A 20,221-nucleotide genomic window follows, 5' to 3' on the forward strand; every position below is an offset into this window, starting at 1 on the left:
CAGAGCACTCTGTTTTTTTTCACTATAAAGGATGTAGGCTGCTGTTCAAAGTCAAACCTCCTTCTTTTCCACTGCAGAGCCTACAGCAAGACCTTCCATCAGCCCCCACTTCCCCAAGCCTCACAGTTGACCCCAAGCATAAAGGCCCACTCCATCCCTCGCTCCTGGGAGGGGATGTACACGGGCATCTCTGAGTCAGCCCCTAGGCCTTTCCTGAAGCACAGGAACACCCACATTTCCACGGGGCTGGTTGGGGACAAGCTGCTCTTGGTGAAATAGTGCGACGTGGATGTCAATTTTTTAAAAGCGGGGTGGTATGGAGAAAAACACCATTCTTGCCTGGAGAATCCCAGGGACGGGGGAGCCTGGTGGCTGCCGTCTGTGGGGGCGCACAGAGTCGGACACGACTGAAGCGACTCAGCAGCAGGAGCAGCACCTGATCTCCTAGTAACTAACATCATTAAAACAGTACACTTGTTCAAGCCTAAATTTGAATGTCTGAACCCAAACCTCAACTTCAGCCTCAACAAGAGTGAGAAAGCAACTTGGGCTGATTTTAAACACTCTGCCGGCAACAGACACATTAAGTGATCGTGTGTGGAAGGCCTACCAATTTACATCGGTTATGCAATCTGTTAACAAAAATGAAATAGAGTTCACTCCTACCTAAGTTCCTCTAGAACAACTGTGTTGTCATACGGTCCAACCACTAACTCCCCCAGTCTTCTGTCATCTCCTGTGGGGTGAAACGTGACCTTGTAACCCTTGACCTCACCAGGTGCGGGCTCCCAAGTCACCCGGAAGCTTGACATGGTTGGATCAGATGTTTTGAGGTTTCTGGGTGATTTAAATCGAGACGCTGTAGAGATAATAAATACTAAAGTATTATCCAAAAGCCTAGGCTCTGGAGTTTTTTTATTAACCCCTACAATAATAAGTTGAATTCTAAATAGCTAAGCGGCACACATGGCAATCATCACAAGCAAAACACTTCAAAATAAATATTTACTTTATATTAAGTCAGAAAGCACAAACTATAATGCCCAATAAAAGAATATTAGAGTGTGAGCCAAGTGCGAGTATAAATAGCACTCACAATTCAGATTAGAGTAACATTAATATGTAGAATCATTTTACAAGGAACCAGATTGGTAAAAATCATATATGCTAATTAGGCATCTTATCCAACTATTTATTATAACATAATTTATTAGAGTTCATTTTCGATATTCACAAATGAAGCAGATATATTAAAATCCCCCATTAAAATATTACACTTTCCCCCCAGAATTATTATGATTTCATACCTGTTGTTCCTGATCCTTGCCTAAGCTTTCCTTCTCCTTTCTTGTAAACTGGGAGAACTGTGATGTCATACGTGGTCTGGGGCTGAAGTCGCTTTAACACTGTTGAGGTGACTGTGGGTGACACTTTGGCAACCATCTGCCTCCCACCCCCGCGGGGGCGATACACAACACGGTAGTTGACAACTTTCCCAGGTGCTGGTTTCCAGGTAACTCTCATTGTGTTTTCTGTTTCTTCATCCACTTTCAAGGTTTTCGAGTCTTCAGACACTGTGAGATGAAAAGAAGATTACAGTGTATATCACGCTGAAAGAAAATGCTTATGTCCACCACTGCATTTGTATGAAAGACGCTAGGTGTGGTTTCTTAAATACGTACACCCTTCCTTTACTTCGCATTGCGATCTCGCTTAAATTCAGGATGGCGTGTGAACCTAATCTCAGTGAGGTTATAGTGACATGTTTTCTCTTTATCTGGCTTATAACTAAAAAAATGGAAGTTCATATTGCAAGGATTTCCTATTTGCATTCCAGAGACTTTAGTAAAGAAAACATCCATTTCCGGAGATGAGTTTTTAGAATTCTTATTATATTTCCATCTGTCAAGAATTCCTGTAGAAATTACAGTGTGCAGAATATGAAAAATCATAAATACAGGGTCAGATATATTCCTTGAGTCCTTTCAAAAAAAAAGTACAGTGCTAGCCAGAGTGACTATAGTTAACACCGTCCTTTGTGATTGCCGTGAACACATAAGACCATCAACACAACGGAACAGGGAACTCTGACACACAAAAATGTCTCGGGCTCTGGAGATAAACCAGTACACACTGGGTGGTTTTAGAAAAAACCGTATGTAAGAAGGGTTTGACTAATATACAACAGACTTTATTAAATTATGTCTTAGTAATAACTATATCAGAAACTAGTCACCTAACATCCACAAATAGCCAATACAGTCCTCTTTTTATATATAATTAGAGCTTATAATCAGGATCATTTCACTCAGTTCAGTAATCCCAGCATTCAAAAATCATAAGCATCTTCTAAAAAGAGGGACAAAGCTGAAGGAAACACTGCAGACAATATTTTTTGATTCTAAAAGAAATTTTCATGTTCAAACAGGCAAGGACCACCTGAAAGAACTAAAAAAAGAAAAAAAAAACCTAGGAAAGCTTTAAAAAATACACACACACACACACACACACACACACACACACACACACACAGACGTAGCAGCATTTTCAGACACTGGACATCAGGCAGCATAGGACCATGATTCCTGAGAGAAACAAATGAGAAGGAGCTTGATCATTGCCCTGACTTACTGCTTGGAGAGAGTTTCCAGCACCAGTACAGGAAAGGGGAACCCAGATGGAGCCTGGTGGTCTCCCTTAATTGAGGAGGTACTTTTGTCAGTTCGGGGAGTCCAAGGCACTTAGAACTTGCAGAGAAAGTCCTGGAGATAGTTTGGTGGAGAAAAAGCTCCAAAAATCTGCAAAAGGTCCTACTTGGGTCTTCAACCCAGTACTACTCAGTGTATATGAATAAGGAAACTACTCAGAACCAGAGAAAGAACCACCTAGAAGGAATAGAGAGAAAAAAGTTCCTAGAGTTCATGTGGGGCCAGAAATATTCCCCCTCTTCAGAGTAGAAAATCTCAAAATTCGCTGAACATCATATAGAGTACTAAGAAGGAGTTACTGTCCCGGCAGTGGAGTAAAAAAAGCCCTGAACTAAAGGTTTCTCTGGTCTAGCTTTAACACAATGTTAGTGAAAGCTTCAAAAATATTAAACTGTTTCCAGGTGAGTTTACTACATCCCAGAACAAACCTTTAAAGGATATTTGTAAGAACATAAAAATATCTGACATCCAAAACGGTAAAGTTCATAGTCTGGCTTCTGATAAAGATTACCAGAAATGCAAATAAAGAAAAAAATAATAACCTGTATCATGGACTGAATGATTGTGCCTCCCTATATTCATATGTTAATGCCTTAATCTCCAATGTGATAGTATTTGGACCTTTAGGAAGTAATTGGAGGAGGAAATGGCAACCCACTCAATTATTTCTTGCTTGGAGAATCCCTTGGACAGAGGAGCCTGGAGTGCTACAGTCGCAAAGAGTTGGACACAACGGAAGTGACTTAGCATGCAGAGAGGTAATTAGGATTAAATGAGATTCTACAGGTAAGGCCCTAATCTGATGGAACTGGAATCCTTATAAGAGGACAAGGAGACACCAGAGAGCTCATTTCCTCTCTCTCTCTCTCCCCTCCCTACCCTTAACATGCACAGACTGAGGAAAGGCTACGTGAGGACATAGGAAGAACACGGCCATCTGCAAACCAGGAAGAGAGCTCTCCCCAGAAATCAAGTTCTGCAAGCAGAAATAGAACTGGAAATAACACATATGACAGAACTAGTCAAAGGGGACATCAAAACAGCTATTATTACTATTATATGCACCATATTCCATATGTTAATGATGGTACAAGAAATATTAAGCATGTTAGGTAAGCACATAGAATATACAAGAAAGACTCAAACCAAACCTCTAGAAGTGAAAAGTACAGTGCCTGACACAAGAAACACACAGGGTGATATTAACATCGAATCAGAAACTGTAAAAAAAAAAAATACTAGCGAACTAGATGACATGAGAAAAAAACTACCCAAATTGAAACATAATAAAAGAAACAAGACTGAAAACCTACAAAGCACAGAAGTGAGCCATGTGACAACTGCAACCAGGCTAACACATGTGGAACCAGAATGCCTGAAGAAAGTCAAGAACACTAGATAAAATATTTTAGAAACAACGGCCTAAATATTTTCAAACTTTATAAAATTATAAACCCACAGATCCAGCAATCTCCATAGTTCTAAGCACAAGAAACACGAAAAAACTACGCCCAGGCATATTATTACCAAATTACCTAAAATCAGCATAAAAAGAAAATCTTGACAGCAGCCATATAAGCAAAAGATACATTACGTATAGAGGACAAAGCTAAGAATGACAAAACAGGTAAAGAAAATCAATATATGGTTATGAATTATGTCTCTGAAAGATGCAACTATAATTTCAACTAAGAGTATATTGGTTGCATTTTTTCAATTTAGGCTAAGAAAGTAAGAGAAATCTCAGCCAATTCCATTAGTTTCTGGAATATTAAAATGTGTTTAATTAATCTCCAGTCCTCCATTACTATTCTCTAGGTAAGTGAACTGTTAAAACAAAAAAAAATACATATTTTCCAAAAAGAAAAAAATGTAAAGACCTTACATAGGATTTTTGAAAGAATATGAGAAAGAATAGTACACAGAACAATCTATCACAAGTGTTTAGTAAATCCATGTGTCTCTAACACTTTTTTAGAAAAAGTTCTGCTAAATATGTTTAGTGACCTCTTGTTTCCATCTCTTCAACTCTTGTTCAGTAGAACAAGACATTTCTTCCTTACACAAAATTCTCAAACCCATTTCATACCACTTAGAATTGAGAAAAATGGACATTTAAATATTATGAGTATTGGTCTAAAACGAAGCCTATGTCCCCAAAAAGTGGGATCACAAACTTGAAAATATTCCCAAATTTAAATATGTTAATAACTTTCAAATACTGTACTTCATACTTTGAAATGCTTCAAGGATTTCAATTGTTTTCCTGCTTTATAATTAACTCTTTAAAATAAAGGAATTGAAGTTAAATAAGGTATGACATATCTCATCCTAGCTTTAATGGGAAACTCTGGATTTTAAGGTGGGAAAAGAAATCCTTCCTTGTTGGCTTCCCATAAGTAAAAGGCAAGATCTGTCACTCCATTCATTGGTCTGCACATGCTATAAAATGCTGTAACACTGCCATTCTAAGTTCTTTTCAAGTGTTAGTGCCTTTCACAGGATCTCTCCAAAACTCGCTGTACCTCGGCTAAATTAGCTGCCATAATTGGAGGGCCAGGAGAGTTTCCCACCTGCTGGCTTTTTAGCCACAATTCATGGTTGTCATTGTATCGACAGTCTGCATACCATGTCTCTGAACATCAGGTGAAAGCAGAAAATATTTCCAAAATGTCCCCCTTGGAAGTTGATAAGATACTCTAAGAGCATGGCCCAGTTATACACACCATTTTGGACTTGTCCACCAGCCAAAGACACTACATGTGGCTCAGATTTCTCAAAGTATTTTCGAAACTACCTTACTTTCCACAAAGAGAGCAAACTAAAACACAGCTAAAAATGGTAGCAGATGGGGGGTGGGGAGGGAGGCTCCAGAGGGAGGCAATGTATACACACTTGTGGCTGATTCGTGTTGCTCTAAGGCAGAAACCAACACAACACTGTAAAGCAGTTGTCCTCCAAATAAAAGTTTTAAAAAATGGTAGCAGAGCAAAGAAGGGTTCTTGTCTTTCATCTCATTTGCTGAGCAGTTTGAGCAGGTGACTTATACCCTCTAGCCAATGTGCCTTTCTTTCCTACCTACTCTGCTCATGGTTCAAAAGAGGCCTTTCCATTTACTAAGCTTTAAACCAATCAATTGGCCAAGAAATATGGAAAATGTCTTAGATGCTCAGCTTTTAGAAATTTTATTTAGAATTTCTACTAACATACTTGCTTTGAGCTAAAACATGTCCCTTGTGGAGATTTTAAATCCCAAATAAATATCTGAGGATTCAATCTTTTCAGAAGGAGAAAGGATGGAGGAGAATTTTTGAAAAAGTTTCCCTCTAAATATGTATTTTTTGATCATTTCTCAGCCATGTGAATTGTATCTTTACGCCTACAAATAAATTTAGCTAGATGTGTCATATGTGGCCTAAATTTACAACATGACTTCTCTTTACAGCAAATGAATAACTGCCGGAAATAGAGGTGAATTTCTGCCAAGTTCTTAAACTATGTCAGTCAATATATTCAGACACAAGATTTCATTCACTATCATGGAAACCTATCATGTCAAAATCTGAGAAATATGCCTTTTCATGTATTTTAATCTCCTATAAGGAGTTAGATTTTTTTGAATCTGTTAATTTTGATACAGACTTAAGCTCAGACATATCCAAATGAGAACTCAGACCAGAAGATTTTAATTTAAGGACAACTTAAAATCAGGATACAGGACTTCACAGAAATTGCCCTTGGCGTTTTCCTCTCTTCTTTTGACAGAAAAATCACCCAATATGTGGCCTAAGTGTTACCCAATTCCTCCACTTCTTCCTAAAGAAAGAAGTGCAAGAATACCCCCACTCTTTCCCCTTTTCCTAAATCCTCCCAAACAAAAAGAATAAATTTCCTATGAATTCTTAGAAATGCCCATTTTTAATAAATTGCTTTTTAGGAAAGACAATTATGAAATACAGACACATTTCTCCCTAGCCACCTGATAATAAATGATGAGAAGTCATTCAAAATTTTTCACAGGAAAGAATATTAATGAGATTAAGGTAAATTTTAGCCATCAGAAAACTGAGTAGACTTGAATTAGCCTCCCCAAACATAGTAAAAATAATTTAGGATAAGTCCTGGTTGTCCAACATACATTGTCTCAACAGCTGCATGATACATCAGTCTTCTCTGAGTGGCTAGGCGCTATGCTTGGTGCTTTGCCCATTGTTATTTTATTTAATGCTCAACACAATCTGACGCTGCATTCTACATATTAGGAAACTGAAGCTCAAAGAAGTTTCAAGAACTTGCCCAAGGCCATGTAGTTATAAATGCCCCTGAATTCTGTTTCCATAGCTTCCTGTCTCTTTACTAGTTGAGTCTCTTAACTAGTTGAGTCTCTTATCTAGTTGATCTTTCCACCAGAAAAGAAGAAGCGAGAGAGACAGACAGAGAGAAACACAGTTCATCCTTGAACAACGAAGGTTTGAACTTTGAAGGTCCACTTATACATGGATTTTTTTTTTCACTATCAAATGCTGCAGGACTACATGACCTGAGGTTGGTTTTATCCTGGGATGCAGAGGAACCTCAGATAAGAATGGTTGCCTATAAATTATACTCAGATTAACCCCCACATTTTCAAGGGTAAACTGTGTAGGTAGTTGGCAGGGATTCGATATTTCAAAATTTGATACAAGTTTAGATACACAATGAACTTGATTTTAAAGCACATTCATTAAAGGTCATAAGTTTTTAGTCCTCGTCTGTCGCATAAAGAAAAAAATGCAAGAGGTTATCATGAGCTGATAGCTATTAGGTAGCACCAACACACTGCCAACCCCCCCGCAGAATGTTACCTACATTCAGTGATGGCTTCTCCACTCAAGGGCTCCCCTTCTCCACTACTGTAAGTTGCAAATACGGAGACTCTGTATTTGGTCTCTGGCTGCAGGTTTTCTATCACAGTATGAATTACATCTGCAGGAAGACTCTTTTCTCCAGCCTCTATATCATCGTAAAGTGATTGCCAAGAGACCCTGTAACCGCGAACCATTCCTGGAGCCGACGTCCAATAAGCCCCAATCGATGTGTCCGTGATATCTTTAGTAACCAAATCTCCAGGGGAACCGCGCTCTAGAAAAGAAACGAAAGGGGGATAATTTTTTTATGTCTATTAGATATGTAAATACTCCTTCATCCTGGCAGACACCCTGACGTGGACTCAATTTGTCTGACTTACCCATTTCTTCTTTCTGAGCTGTCTGTCCTATTCTGTCAGGGGAATAGAAGATGGGATTAAACTGAATAATTATGCCTGATTCCTGCCTATCACCCTTGCCCCGTATGTCCAGTCAGATTGAAGTGTCCTTCAGGACAAGAATGACATTCAAATACAAAGAAGTAAATGCCTAAAGAAAATTTCAAAGAGAAAAAAAAAAAGCATCTAAATCCCCCAGTTTTACTCAGTTCCCTTCATCCATTATTCATAAAGATCTCTATTTCCTCACCATCATCTTTTCCTCTCTTATCTGCTTTAAATAAGCTCAGTTTCAATGTACCACTTCCAGTTACTTCAACAATCTTATATCACTTGCAAATCTTAATTTCAACAGTCTTTTTTTCACAGTCTATTTGTTCAAAAAGCTAAAAATCCAGAAATGCAAAATTTCAATTATGGCTTAACCCTAAGGAAAATAAAAACCAACAATTCTTCTGGAAAACCTAAAAATGATTAGTCATCAAAATAAAACACACCACTTGCTCTAACTGATCAAAAATGTCTGCTACTAAATTTTGGCTCTCTCATTCAAAATAAAAACACAACTCAAGTGGAAAAAATATGGAAACCCCGACTTAATAGGAGGCACAGATGTCTACCAATAAAACCCTAACTTTCCATAATTTAAATGTAAGATAAATATACAAGTCATTTTATACTGGCTACCTTTACTAGGGTTTATGCCACAATATGACATAAATATAAAACTATCTGCCTCTCCAGCATACATTTTACCAGTAATTATTGTGTATTCAAGAAAATGATATACAGTGCTGCTACAAGAATGCTGAAGGCTGCTATTCTACTTGAATCAGAGTAAAAATTAGTATCTTAAAAATACTCATAATTATTTAAATTTCAAGTACATAAAGATGACAATAAATGACAAAGAAATCTTGGTGGACAAAACCCTATCATATATGTCAGATTATAGAGGAAAAAATAAAATGGAAGCTGGGCATACTACCAGACCCCAAAACCAAATGGAAATTTTTAACTCTATTATAAATAAGTTTAACTGCTGACAGGACATCTCATCTCTAGAGGGAAATTAGTTACATATTTCACTGCAACCAAGAATATTTATTTTCAAGAACATACTGACTTCTTTCCCTCAGTTCCTGAGGCTCATCTTCAATTGAAGCTCTTCTTTAATTGTATTTCTACTAAGGTCACACATCTTTGTATCTTTTCTACTTACAGGAATTAAACAAACTGTTTCTTTGGTTAGGTTGGGCTGAGTTGGTTGGGTTGGGCTATTGGTTGGGTTTGACTTGCCTGTTGTTTTTTTGATTTTTATTTTGTTTTGATGGTTGATATTCCAACTACTCATCTCTAAGTTTTAAATACGCAGCATATTTCGTTTGCTTAATATATACTACATCCTTTTTTCATGTGTACTTCTCTTAAATTTCCCAGGCTGCAGTTAGCAACAGCTTTTGTGAAATAATACTTGAAAGTACTTGAAAGGGATTCAGAATTTAAATAAGCTTAAAAGCTACATTAAGAACATTCCCCAAAAGTATAAGACAAAGTTAGCTACAACATAGGGGTAATCTTCCAAATTAATACTGGAGAGATTTACAAATAATAATTTCAGTTTCTAGTTTTCCCAAAGATTGTGCTCCTCAGCCTATTTTTCTGCCTACTTTCTATAGTTCTGAATTTGTGACATTGTTTATTTCCATGGCAACAGACATCAGTCTCACAAACACAGGCTAATGGTTTCACTGTGAGAAAATAATAGGAATGAAATTTGTGGTTGAAGCAAAAATACATTCACAAAGATATTTCTGATCTACAAACAAAAAGAGCTCATTAGATATGTATTCCCATGGATTTTAATCAACTACATTAACACCCTCAAGACCTGGAAAGCTAGAACAAAATATTAATAAAATTGTAATGAAGACCTCTGTAAGACTGGTCAATGTCCTAGAAAGAATCTGTAAAAACACTTTTTAAGATCCAAATACAATACTAACTAAAAAATATTCCTGAGTTCCCATTAATGGCATGACAGTACTAATTTAAGTGAATATTAATTATATTCGCAATTACAGAAGAAAAAGGTCCTCAAAAAACTGATAATTTCTGCCTGGCACAGAAAGGCATTACTTGTAGGTACTGGCACTGCAACATTCCATGTTTGTGACAAAGAAATGTGAAATCCAGAGAAAGAAGAGACACCTCAAACCAGAAGCCAAGATTGAAAATATAAACTGCTTCAGTGGGTTTCTTATATGTCAGTCAGTTTGATAAGAATAATCCTAAATATAAGGAGATCCAACCAGTCCATCCTAAAGGAAATCAGTCCTGAATATTCATTGGAAGGACTGACGCTGAAGCTGAAACTCCAATACTTTGGCCACCTGATGCAAAGAACTGACTCATCTGAAAAGACCCTGATGCTGGGAAAGATTAAAGGCAGGAGGAAAAGGGGACGACAGAAGTTGAGATAGTTGGATGGTATCACCAACTCGATGGACATGAGTTTCAGTAAGCTCTGGGAGTTGGTGATGGACAGGGAAGCCTGGCATGCTGCAGTCCATGGGGTTGCAGAGTGGACATGACTGAGTGACTGAACTGAACCAAACTGAAATATTAAGTGTACACTGTTGTCAAACACATTGAAACACCTTTTTTCTCCAAAAATTAGGAGGGTTGGGTTTTCAAGCTGTTGCATTACATCCAAGAATCTTGAGACTATGATGTTCTCATGACAAGTATATTTTATCAGACTTATAACCCTTGAAGTTTTTAAAAATAGAATCTTGGCTTGGCCAAATGTTAAGTCACCCAAAAAAGCAGTTGAATTGCACCCTGTGATGTAACTGGCAGTCTGCCAAGGGGCCACGCTGGCCTGGGGACTAGGTGTGCAACAGGATGAGCATGCCGCTACCTCCTGGAGCCCTGGGACCCTCAGGAATAAAACCGGGACTGGACCTGGTCAGATACAGGAATCATCTGGAGGACTAAAAACCCACCCATCCCAGATCAATTAAACTGGAGTCTGAAGACGCGCCTGCGCCCTGATGCTTTCTAAAAATCATTTCAGCCTCCTCTGTGATACAGATTCCTCCACGATTCTGGCCTCTTTTCTCATTTAGGGGACATTTATTTATTTGGAAGCTGTGTTTGGTCAGCGTGGGAGGGAACCCTCACCCTTGCTTTCATTCAGAAATGAGAGACAGGTGTGGTGAAGTAAAACCCCGAGGGGTGAAAGCGAAATTGGTCAAAACTGGCGGAAATGGGGACGCTGGGTAGCATGGTGTGATGGTTTCTCTATATCACATGGGTCTATGGCCACACACAAGTCACCCTTTCGGTAGTAGCGGTGTAAGCCCAAGGCCGACCCACAGAGAACTGAGAAGTTCTCATCACATCCTTTCCATCCCATTGCATGAGTGGGATACTCCCCATTCGCTCTTCCCCTCCATCCTGTGTCGAAAGGAAATGGCTTTTCAATGCTTCTTCAAGCATTGATCACAGTTTCCTGTGAATGAGATTCCACTCTAGTGTTACCCAGCCAGCCATTTGCTTTAGTTTAATATATTGAATTTCAGGTTTTCTCAAACTACAGAAGTTCAGACATCAGTAGCTACTGAAAGAAATTATTTGGCTTGGACTGGTTTTGGGAGAGTCTATTTCTAATATACCTGGGAAGGAAGAGGACAGAGAGAGGAAAAAGAAAGAAATATAAGACCAGTATATAAGAAATATAGAGCCTCTATCCAGCAAAGGTTAGTATTAGTCACTCAGTGCATCTGACTCTCTGTGACCCCATGGACTGTAGCCCACCAGGCTCCTCTGTCCGTGGATACTCCATGCCAGAATACTGGAGCGGGTTGCCATTCCCATCTCCAGAAGATCTTCCAGACCCAGGGATCAGACCTGGGTCTCCTGCAAGCAGGAGGATTCTATACTGTTTGAGCTAAGGAAAGACCACAAAGGTTACTGTTCTTCAAAAGAGAAAGCCATAGGAACAGCGGCATGCGCGGAAACCAATTCCAGCAGACTTCTTGCCACCTTGTCTCAGAAAGTGAAAGTGAAGTCGAGCAGTCGTGCCCGACTCTTTGTGACCCCATGGATAGTAGCCTGCACCAAGCTCCTCCATCCATGGGATTTTCAAGGCAAGAGTACTGGAGTGGGTTGCAATTTCCTTCTCCAGGGAATCTTCCCAACCCAGGGATCGAACCCAGGTCTCTCACATTGTAGACAGATGCTTTACCGTCTGAGCCACCAGGGAAGTCCACGTGTCCCTAAATATGGACCCACTTCTGCTCTAGCAAAGGGTCCCCCATCTTGGGCTCCTCCTCTCTGTCTGCCTGCAAGACTCACAAATGCATGTTTCATGATGTTTGGGCTTGTTCACGTTTTTCACATAAGTGATGTGGTTTTCAATACATATAATCTCACTGTACTTGTTTTCTGCCATTTTGAACCACATGCCTGTACTCTGCATGTTACTTTTACCTCTGGGAATGGAATTGCTGGCAATCATTTCAAACAAGTCATACCATCATCTTCTGTAACGATGGTAAGCCTTCATCTCTATTCCTCTGAATCCCTCTCAATAGTTTTCCCTTCTGCTCTGCTCTCTCCAGTGTAGTACTAGGGTAAGTATAAGAAATAACAAAGCTTTTCTGTCAGAAATTTAAACAAACAAAATTCATCAGTTTTTGAAATTTTGATACTCAGTATTTCTGATCGGATTACAAAGCACAGTCACATATATCAAAAGGCAGCATTGCTGGGGCCTGCGTGCATGCATCCCTGTGCTGCTGCTGAGGCAAGTAATTAGACAGGTGCATTTCTCATGATCTGAAGATCCACACGGGGTTGATTCTACTTTTTCCACACACGAGGCCAAAGAACTGAGGCCTCATTTAAGTAACTTTCCTACATTTCCTTAGCCGTTTTCCATTTGCTTTCTGAAAAGCAGACCATCATCCAATTCAAATATAATTATAACACAAATTAGCCAGTGATAACTGAAAAATTAATCATTATGAAATGAAACTCTATTTTCATCTTATAGATTGTTCCAGCCGGCTTTCATTGAGTTTCACATACCACTTTCAAAAATAGAAATTAAATTGAAAATGTAATGTAACCCCCTTCTAAATCAATTTGTCTTTTCCGATAGAGCTCAACTCAAAGTCATCCAACTTTCCACAGCAGAATAAGGAAGACCTGCTCTGGATAATGTTCATGTGGAAACACACTTGATTTACAAGCAACGACTTGAAATCACCATTCCAAAGGACAAAGTTCACTATTGATCAGTTAACTTACTTTAAGTAACACATAGTTCTTAAAAAGCAAATTGCCCTTCAACCTCAAAGCCTGGATGAGATTTCTGCCATAATTGTCACCTCTCCAACATAGTTTAGATTTTTCTCTGATAAGCCATCAATTTGTGGGATTGGACTAAAGTTCCCTGGAAACATCAGAATTGTTATGCACAGAATGAATGATTTTTCGAATTATGAGACAGCAGTAAATCTAGGAACACACAGAGGCCTTATTTATTCCATCTTGGAGGCACCCCATGTTACTCAACATCTTGCAGAAGAATTCCTGTGATGTGCTAAAAACCTCATGGTAACCAAATGTCAGCTGAGTTAGCTTGGTTTGATGTATAGGAAGCCTTTCATGTTTAGGACACCAGAGGGTTGCTATAGCAACTGAAACAATAGAAATTCTGAAAAATCATCTTTCCCACAGCCAACAAACACATTCAAAAATAAAAGTACTGTATTATTCCAACGCTGAAATTTGCATTCATTTGCAGTAAATCTCTGAATTAAAGTGGGAATTATTCATTTCTTAGTTTAAAAGAGCAGGTTTCCCTCTGTAAACAGCAGCAGTGACAACTAAGAATTCAAGATTTGAAGTTCATTTACATGCACAGCAGTGTTTTAGTAATTACATTAAATCTACTTTAACAACAACAGGAGAAAAAAACAATGTAAATCAAACCTAATAGCTTGTGCTCAGATTCCTCTGAAGTTTGGATCTGAAATAGTAATAAACTCAGCCTTTGTGATTCTATTTCATACAGTACTAGGGCCAACCATGAACCTCCCCAACGCCAATGCTAATAAATCTCTCTTCCAGGGACAGGGGAATTTTCTGATCATTGGCTGCATTTCAAGAAAGCACTAGGAAACAGATTCAAGTTAGGGATGGTTATAGCCCATGCTAAATATTTTTTTAATTCTTTTTTAATTGAATAGAATGCACTTCAGTCCATCTATAAAATTTTCAAGCCACAGAATGCCCTGGCTGGCTGAGCCATGCCTCTGGATGGAAGAAACATCCCTTCAAGGTCTGCTCTAACCACCTCCTCTCCCAAGAGAAAAACAAATTAGAAAAACAGCAACCCTCAAGAGCAGTTGGCTGGCTGTGTTTCTGGGCTTTCCATTCTCTGCATTTACCATCATATCCTATTCCTGTATATGGTATGTGGATTTGGCTGAGTTAATATAATAAAATGAAATGGAATAACCATAAGCAAAAAATATCTATTATTTTAATTTAGTCACAACTATGCTTTCACATACTTGATAAGTTTACCACACATCATGCAATGGGATAAATATGTTAACAAAATCAGGCTGGCAGCATATTCTCTAATCCTTCACTAAAGTGAAAAGATTTGGTGTCAATGGGAAAAAAAATCTACTGTTACAATCTAGTTATGAATTAACTATATTTTTAAAGTGAAGTTGCAAATCATCTAGCTTTCCTCCATCTTAGGGAATGGGAAATAGTAATTTTTTTTATTTATTTTACTATCTGTGTATCTCCCTTGGAGATTATTTCTGACCAGATATATAGGTGTGCACACTAACACACACATTCAAATTTGTAGATTTTCTATACCTCCTGTGCAAACCCAGAAAATTATAAAGAATTTAGCTACACACTTGGCCTAGAAAAGTCACTACCCAATAGAATGTTTGCTGTGATGTTAAAATGTGCATTTTATTTTCTAAAAATTGATAATATATTATTCTTAGTAAAAATGCATTAATCTTTAGAGGCAACGTTTTGATAAAATGTTAAGTGTATTTATAAAGTAAGAAATGCAAAAGAATATAAGAAGTTTAAAAAGTATAAGCACAAGTAAACCTATTATTTCCAAGATATCCCTTATAAGGGAGAAATGTTTGCAAATATAAACAATCTACAACTATTCTATAAAAAAACAAAAGCTTCAAAGCCGATCCTTTAAAAATCCTAGAGGAGCAACCTATGTTGAAAGCCTATAGAGAGCACATGAGAAAGAACTTAAAGGTCAAAAAAAAAAAAAAAAGGACAAATTTCTCAGAAATTTCGAATGTTGCTCCAGGTATAAAGATCACATGCTTCCATTGTTTGGACTGTGTCTTCCTAATTAAGGCAATTTCCATTTCCATCTCTTATTATTTTCAAAATTTTAGAGTAACCAGTCAACATCTTTGATATACTTACAAAAGCTGTATCTTTAGATATCAGTTCTAAACTGAATGTTGTTTCCCCTTGATGAATTTCATATATGTGGAATATTTTCCAGATCCCGAAGCATTTCACTTAACACTCTACCATTTGATCTCCACAGTAAGTCTGGGAGGAAGGGGGGAAAATGGTCATCCCTTCTTTATAGATGGATAAACGGAGGTTCAGAGGGGTTAAAAGGTTATTTCAAAGTCACGTGGTAGCCAAACCAGGACTCTTCGAATAATCAGTATTTTGCACACTGGGATTTAAACTTTAATTTAAACCCTCTGCTAATAATAAATTTCACAGATTATTGGATTAAACCCTTAATCACTATTAGAGACAGAACTTTGATTAGACTGTTTTTGTCAATCAGCTTTTATTTCTTACCTAAGTCAAAGTTTTAATCAAAACTGCCTCTTGTAGATCTCATCCTTGTGAATTACAACATCTATCGTCCTCCAAGCTCTTGGACCCATTAAATCTGATATGGATATTTCCCGAATATCACTGTGATCTCACACGACAAAAGATACTTTAGATTTATTTTCTTCCTACAATTATTTCAAATAAGGCATAGAAAAGGTGGTGATAACAAAAGGAAACCCAACCTCCCATTTAGGCCCCAGCTACGGAAATGCATCATCATTTTAAACATGCACTGATACTGCTTTTCAACACTACAATCCATTCTCATTGTAGTTACATTAAATTTGTGCTTTCTCTCTCTTGTATGACTTACTTTCCGGCTGTGGAGTTAAATCTAAGCTTCCATTGCAGTTCAAAAGAGCCTAAGAAATATGAAGCCCTCTGACAATGAACTCTAGAGAACCAAGGAAACAGATTCAGTCTTGTTGATGGTTCTTACTAAGTACTGCATTAACTTTGAACTTCTAACACAGAACTGAATGTTAGAAGTCATTCAGAAAACAAACAGTAACTTGGACTCTCATATTTCTCAAGCTTTTATAAATGCTTGTAGGCACAGTCGGAGAAGACTCTTGAGGGTCCCTTGAACTGCAAGGAGATCCAATCAGTCCATCCTAAAGGAAATCAGTCCTGAATATTCATTGGAAGGACTGACGCTGAAGCTGAAACTCCAATACTCTGGCCACCTGATATGAAGAACTGACTCATTGGAAAAGACCCTGATTCTGGGAAAGATTGAAGGTGGGAGGAGAAAGGGACAACAGAGAATGAGATGGTTGGATGGCATCACCAACTCAATGGACATGAGCTTGAGTAAACTCCGGGAATTGGTGATGGACAGGGAGGCTACCCCCTTCCAGTACTCTTGCCTGGAAAATCCCATGGACGGAGGAGCCAGGTAGGCTGCAGACCATGGGGTCGCTGAAAGTTGGACACAACTGAGCGACTTCCCTTTCACTTTTCACTTTCATGCATTGGAGAAGGAAATGGCAACCCACTCCAGTGTTCTTGCCTGGAGAATCCCAGGGACGGGGGATCCTGGTGGGCTGCTGTCCATGGGGTCACACAGAGTCGGACATGACTGAGCGACTGAACTGATACTGATACTGATAGGCACGGTGCAGGAGAAGAGGCTGTTAGTCAGAAAAGGGCTCTTTTCTGCTCCTGGGTGACAGACCAACCACATTATCTCAGGCACACCAAACCCTCTTGCTCCATTAATGTTTCCCCCTGTCCATTCCGAGAGTCACACACCTATTCTCCATTTAACCAACCCATGGCACAATAGGCACATTCCTACAGCCTTACTACACACTCAGCTCCCCAGTACACTGCTTGCCAGTCAAATTTAATTTTTTTGGTAGCCTACATCTCTGAATAAGAAGCAGTTTTATGACTACTTATTTTTTAATATAAATTCCTTTTAAGAGAGACGATGGCACACACTCAGATTTCATTCTCTGAAAACATTTTAAGCTTCCTAAGTGCAATCACAAGCAAGCTCAGAGATTTCTATAAAATATGACAGCAATTACCTTCAAGTGTTGTCCCTTCTCCAAAAAGGGCATCTCCAGCTCCAGAGGCGTACAAGGCAGTCACAGATAAGGCATATTGCGTCCCTTCGTTTAACCCTCTCAGGACGGTGCTTGCTGTGTCTCCCTTCACAGTGACCTCTTGGGTGTCACCTCCTGCCACCGGTGTGTATGTGATGAGATACTGTTTCACCTTTCCTGGTGCCCCCGTCCAAGACAGTTTCATAGTTGATGTCGTAGGGTCAGAAACTCGTAAATCCCTTGGGTTCCCTCTAACTTCATTAAAGAAACAACAACATCAAAACTCAGTATTTAATAAAATGACTTAAAAACATTTTGCTGCTTTATATATATATAATCAATTGCCATGCCCTCCTTCAGGAGATCTTCCCCACCCAGAGATCAAACCCGAGTCTCTCATACCTCCTGCACCGGCAAGCAGGTTCCTTACAGTAGTGCCACCTGGGAAACCCGTATGTATCTATCTATTAGATAGATATGTAATCAAATTTACATCCCAGGTGAGATTATGACTATTGTAACTGCTGACTAGTCAACAGAGTTTAAGCGTCTCTAAATCGGGCCCTATGTGTTAGTAGAAACAAAACAAAACCCATCCAATTTCTCTTCTGTACAGTAGTCACACAGGTTAAAGTCTTCCATGTTAGAATCTTTCATGTAAAAAACCTACGTTTTCTCTAAAACTGGAACAAAGTACTATAAAATGTATATATGCTGATTAGTAACACAATGAAGATTTTTAATTCCTCTAAGAAACAGTCAATAAAAAGACTTTATTGGAGGAAAGCTAAGAACATCTAAATGTGATGCCCATGAATTATGTTAATTGATAAAAATGATAAATAGTGCTGTCTCTAGAAAAATATATATGAGAGGAAATGAGCCTCAGCTCCACTCAGGGGCCGCCCATCGCTTTGCAACTGTGATGTCTGGCTTTTCACGCCTTTCCTGGTAACGGGGCCATGTGGTCTCTGAAGGGTCTCAAGGCTCCCAACTCTATCACTCTCCTCACCAGGCACACATCCCCCAGCTTTAACTCAAAAAAACAGAAGGATGAAGCATCACTGGGTCTTTTTTTGTTTGTTTGTTTGTTTGGTGCCCAGTACAAAGAACCTTAGATTCCCAACTGGAAAGAATAAGGGTAGTGACTTCTCCAGTGGAAGAAAAGAGGGCAGGTGGAGAGGGTCTTTGCAGGAGAGACTAATTAGCTAGGCTGCACCAGGATGGGAGTCATGAAGCAATCAGTGTCTGCAGGAGGGCAACAAACTCACATTCACTGCTTATTAGCAACACTCAGTTTCCTTAGCCCCAACATTTTTGCAACACTATATTCTAGGTCTTTTGCAGGGATTAAGTGAGCTAATACATGAAAAGCTCTTTGCACAGAAGCTGATGCAAATAGGTGCTTAATGGTGGTGCTGGTTTAGTGTCTCAGTTGAGTCCCATTCTTGTGAACCATGGCCTATAGGCCAGCACGCTCCTCTGTCCGTGGGATTTCCCAGGCAAGAATACTGGAGTGGGTTGCCATTTCCTACTCCAGGTACTTAATAAATACTCATTATTGCTGACATGGAATTATTATTATGTTTTTAAAACTTTAAAGACAAGGAATAAAATGAAAAATATGAATGCCTTAATTTGCATTCATGAAATGATACATTAAATATTAATAACTTGCAGCTAATATCAGAATCTGTCCAGAAAGCCTAATCATTCCATTTAAATAAAAACAGGTGAGTATTTTTAAATCTTCCTGAAGAAATAACAGGTAATCTATCTCAATGGTGCATAATATGATTTTTAATCCCTAGTCATTCTTCAATTTATATTAGAATATTTAATAATATTATTCTGAAAGAATATTTAGACCATATCATACAACTCAAGTTTCTGCTGATACCAATAAGTGAGGTCTGTGCTGTGCTTAGCCGCTCAGTGATGTCTGCCTCTTTGCAACCCCGTGGACTGTAGCCCGCCAGGCTCCTCTGTCCATGGGATTCTCCAGGCAAGAACACTGGAGTGGGTTGCCATACCCTCCTCCAGGGGATCTTTCGAACCCAGGGATCAAATCTAGGTCTCCTGTGTTGCAGGCAGATTCTTTACCATCAGAGCTACCAGGAAAGCCCAATAAATGGGGTCACAAGTAAGTCAAATATTTGAGTAAACCAAATCTAACAGGACTAACTTCTTAGACACTCCAGTAATTGAGACAGAGCATCTCACGGCTTCTAGTGTCTGAATAGCTGTGCAAAGCTTCTCCCAGCCTAAGGTTTCAGTTGTCACCAGAGAGTGAGCATATTTCTTCTACCTTCTTCAGTGGCTGCGTTTCCAGTCAACGGAGACCCAGGTCCTGAGAAATATTCAGGAATTACAGAGACTTCATATTTTGTGTCTGGAGTCAGGCTCTCCAGCGTTCTCCTCCTCTGATTGGCTGGAGTGGTAACTTCTTTGCTTTCTCCACCAGCAACAGGTCTATAAATAATTCGGTACCTTAAGACTCTCCCCGGAGCTTGAGTCCAGGTAATTTTAAAGCTATCCGTAGTCTCATCCGTCACCTTTAGGTTTCGAGGTGCTCCTTTCACTAAAATTTTAAAAATAATAAGTTGATGTATTATATGTGAAGAATAAAAAGCCAGTTTTTGATCACTAAATTACAGCATTTTTCTAAGCAAATCCATGAGCATTTTTTGACAGACATCCTGGTTCCTGAACATATTTGGCCAGATATTAACTACATTCTGAAATGGCAAACATACTACAATACCCAGAAGGAAACT

General features: G+C 38.8%; 1 protein-coding gene across 2 annotated transcripts in view; it reads right to left on the reverse strand.

Annotated features, from left to right (window-relative positions):
* Positions 1-20,221, reverse strand: part of COL12A1 (collagen type XII alpha 1 chain) — a 120,100-nt gene that overhangs the window by 74,239 nt on the left and 25,640 nt on the right. For both annotated transcript variants that reach the window (XM_015097286.4, XM_060419188.1), the window contains exons 12-16: positions 19,753-20,025; positions 17,427-17,699; positions 7,557-7,829; positions 1,308-1,574; positions 667-859 (exon numbers count right to left, since the gene is read on the reverse strand). In XM_015097286.4, coding sequence (XP_014952772.3) covers positions 667-859; positions 1,308-1,574; positions 7,557-7,829; positions 17,427-17,699; positions 19,753-20,025 — 1,279 coding nt within the window. The remainder of the gene's footprint in view (positions 1-666; positions 860-1,307; positions 1,575-7,556; positions 7,830-17,426; positions 17,700-19,752; positions 20,026-20,221) is intronic.

Source organism: Ovis aries, chromosome 8 (genome assembly GCF_016772045.2).
Source record: "Ovis aries strain OAR_USU_Benz2616 breed Rambouillet chromosome 8, ARS-UI_Ramb_v3.0, whole genome shotgun sequence".
Lineage (NCBI taxonomy): Eukaryota > Metazoa > Chordata > Mammalia > Artiodactyla > Bovidae > Ovis > Ovis aries.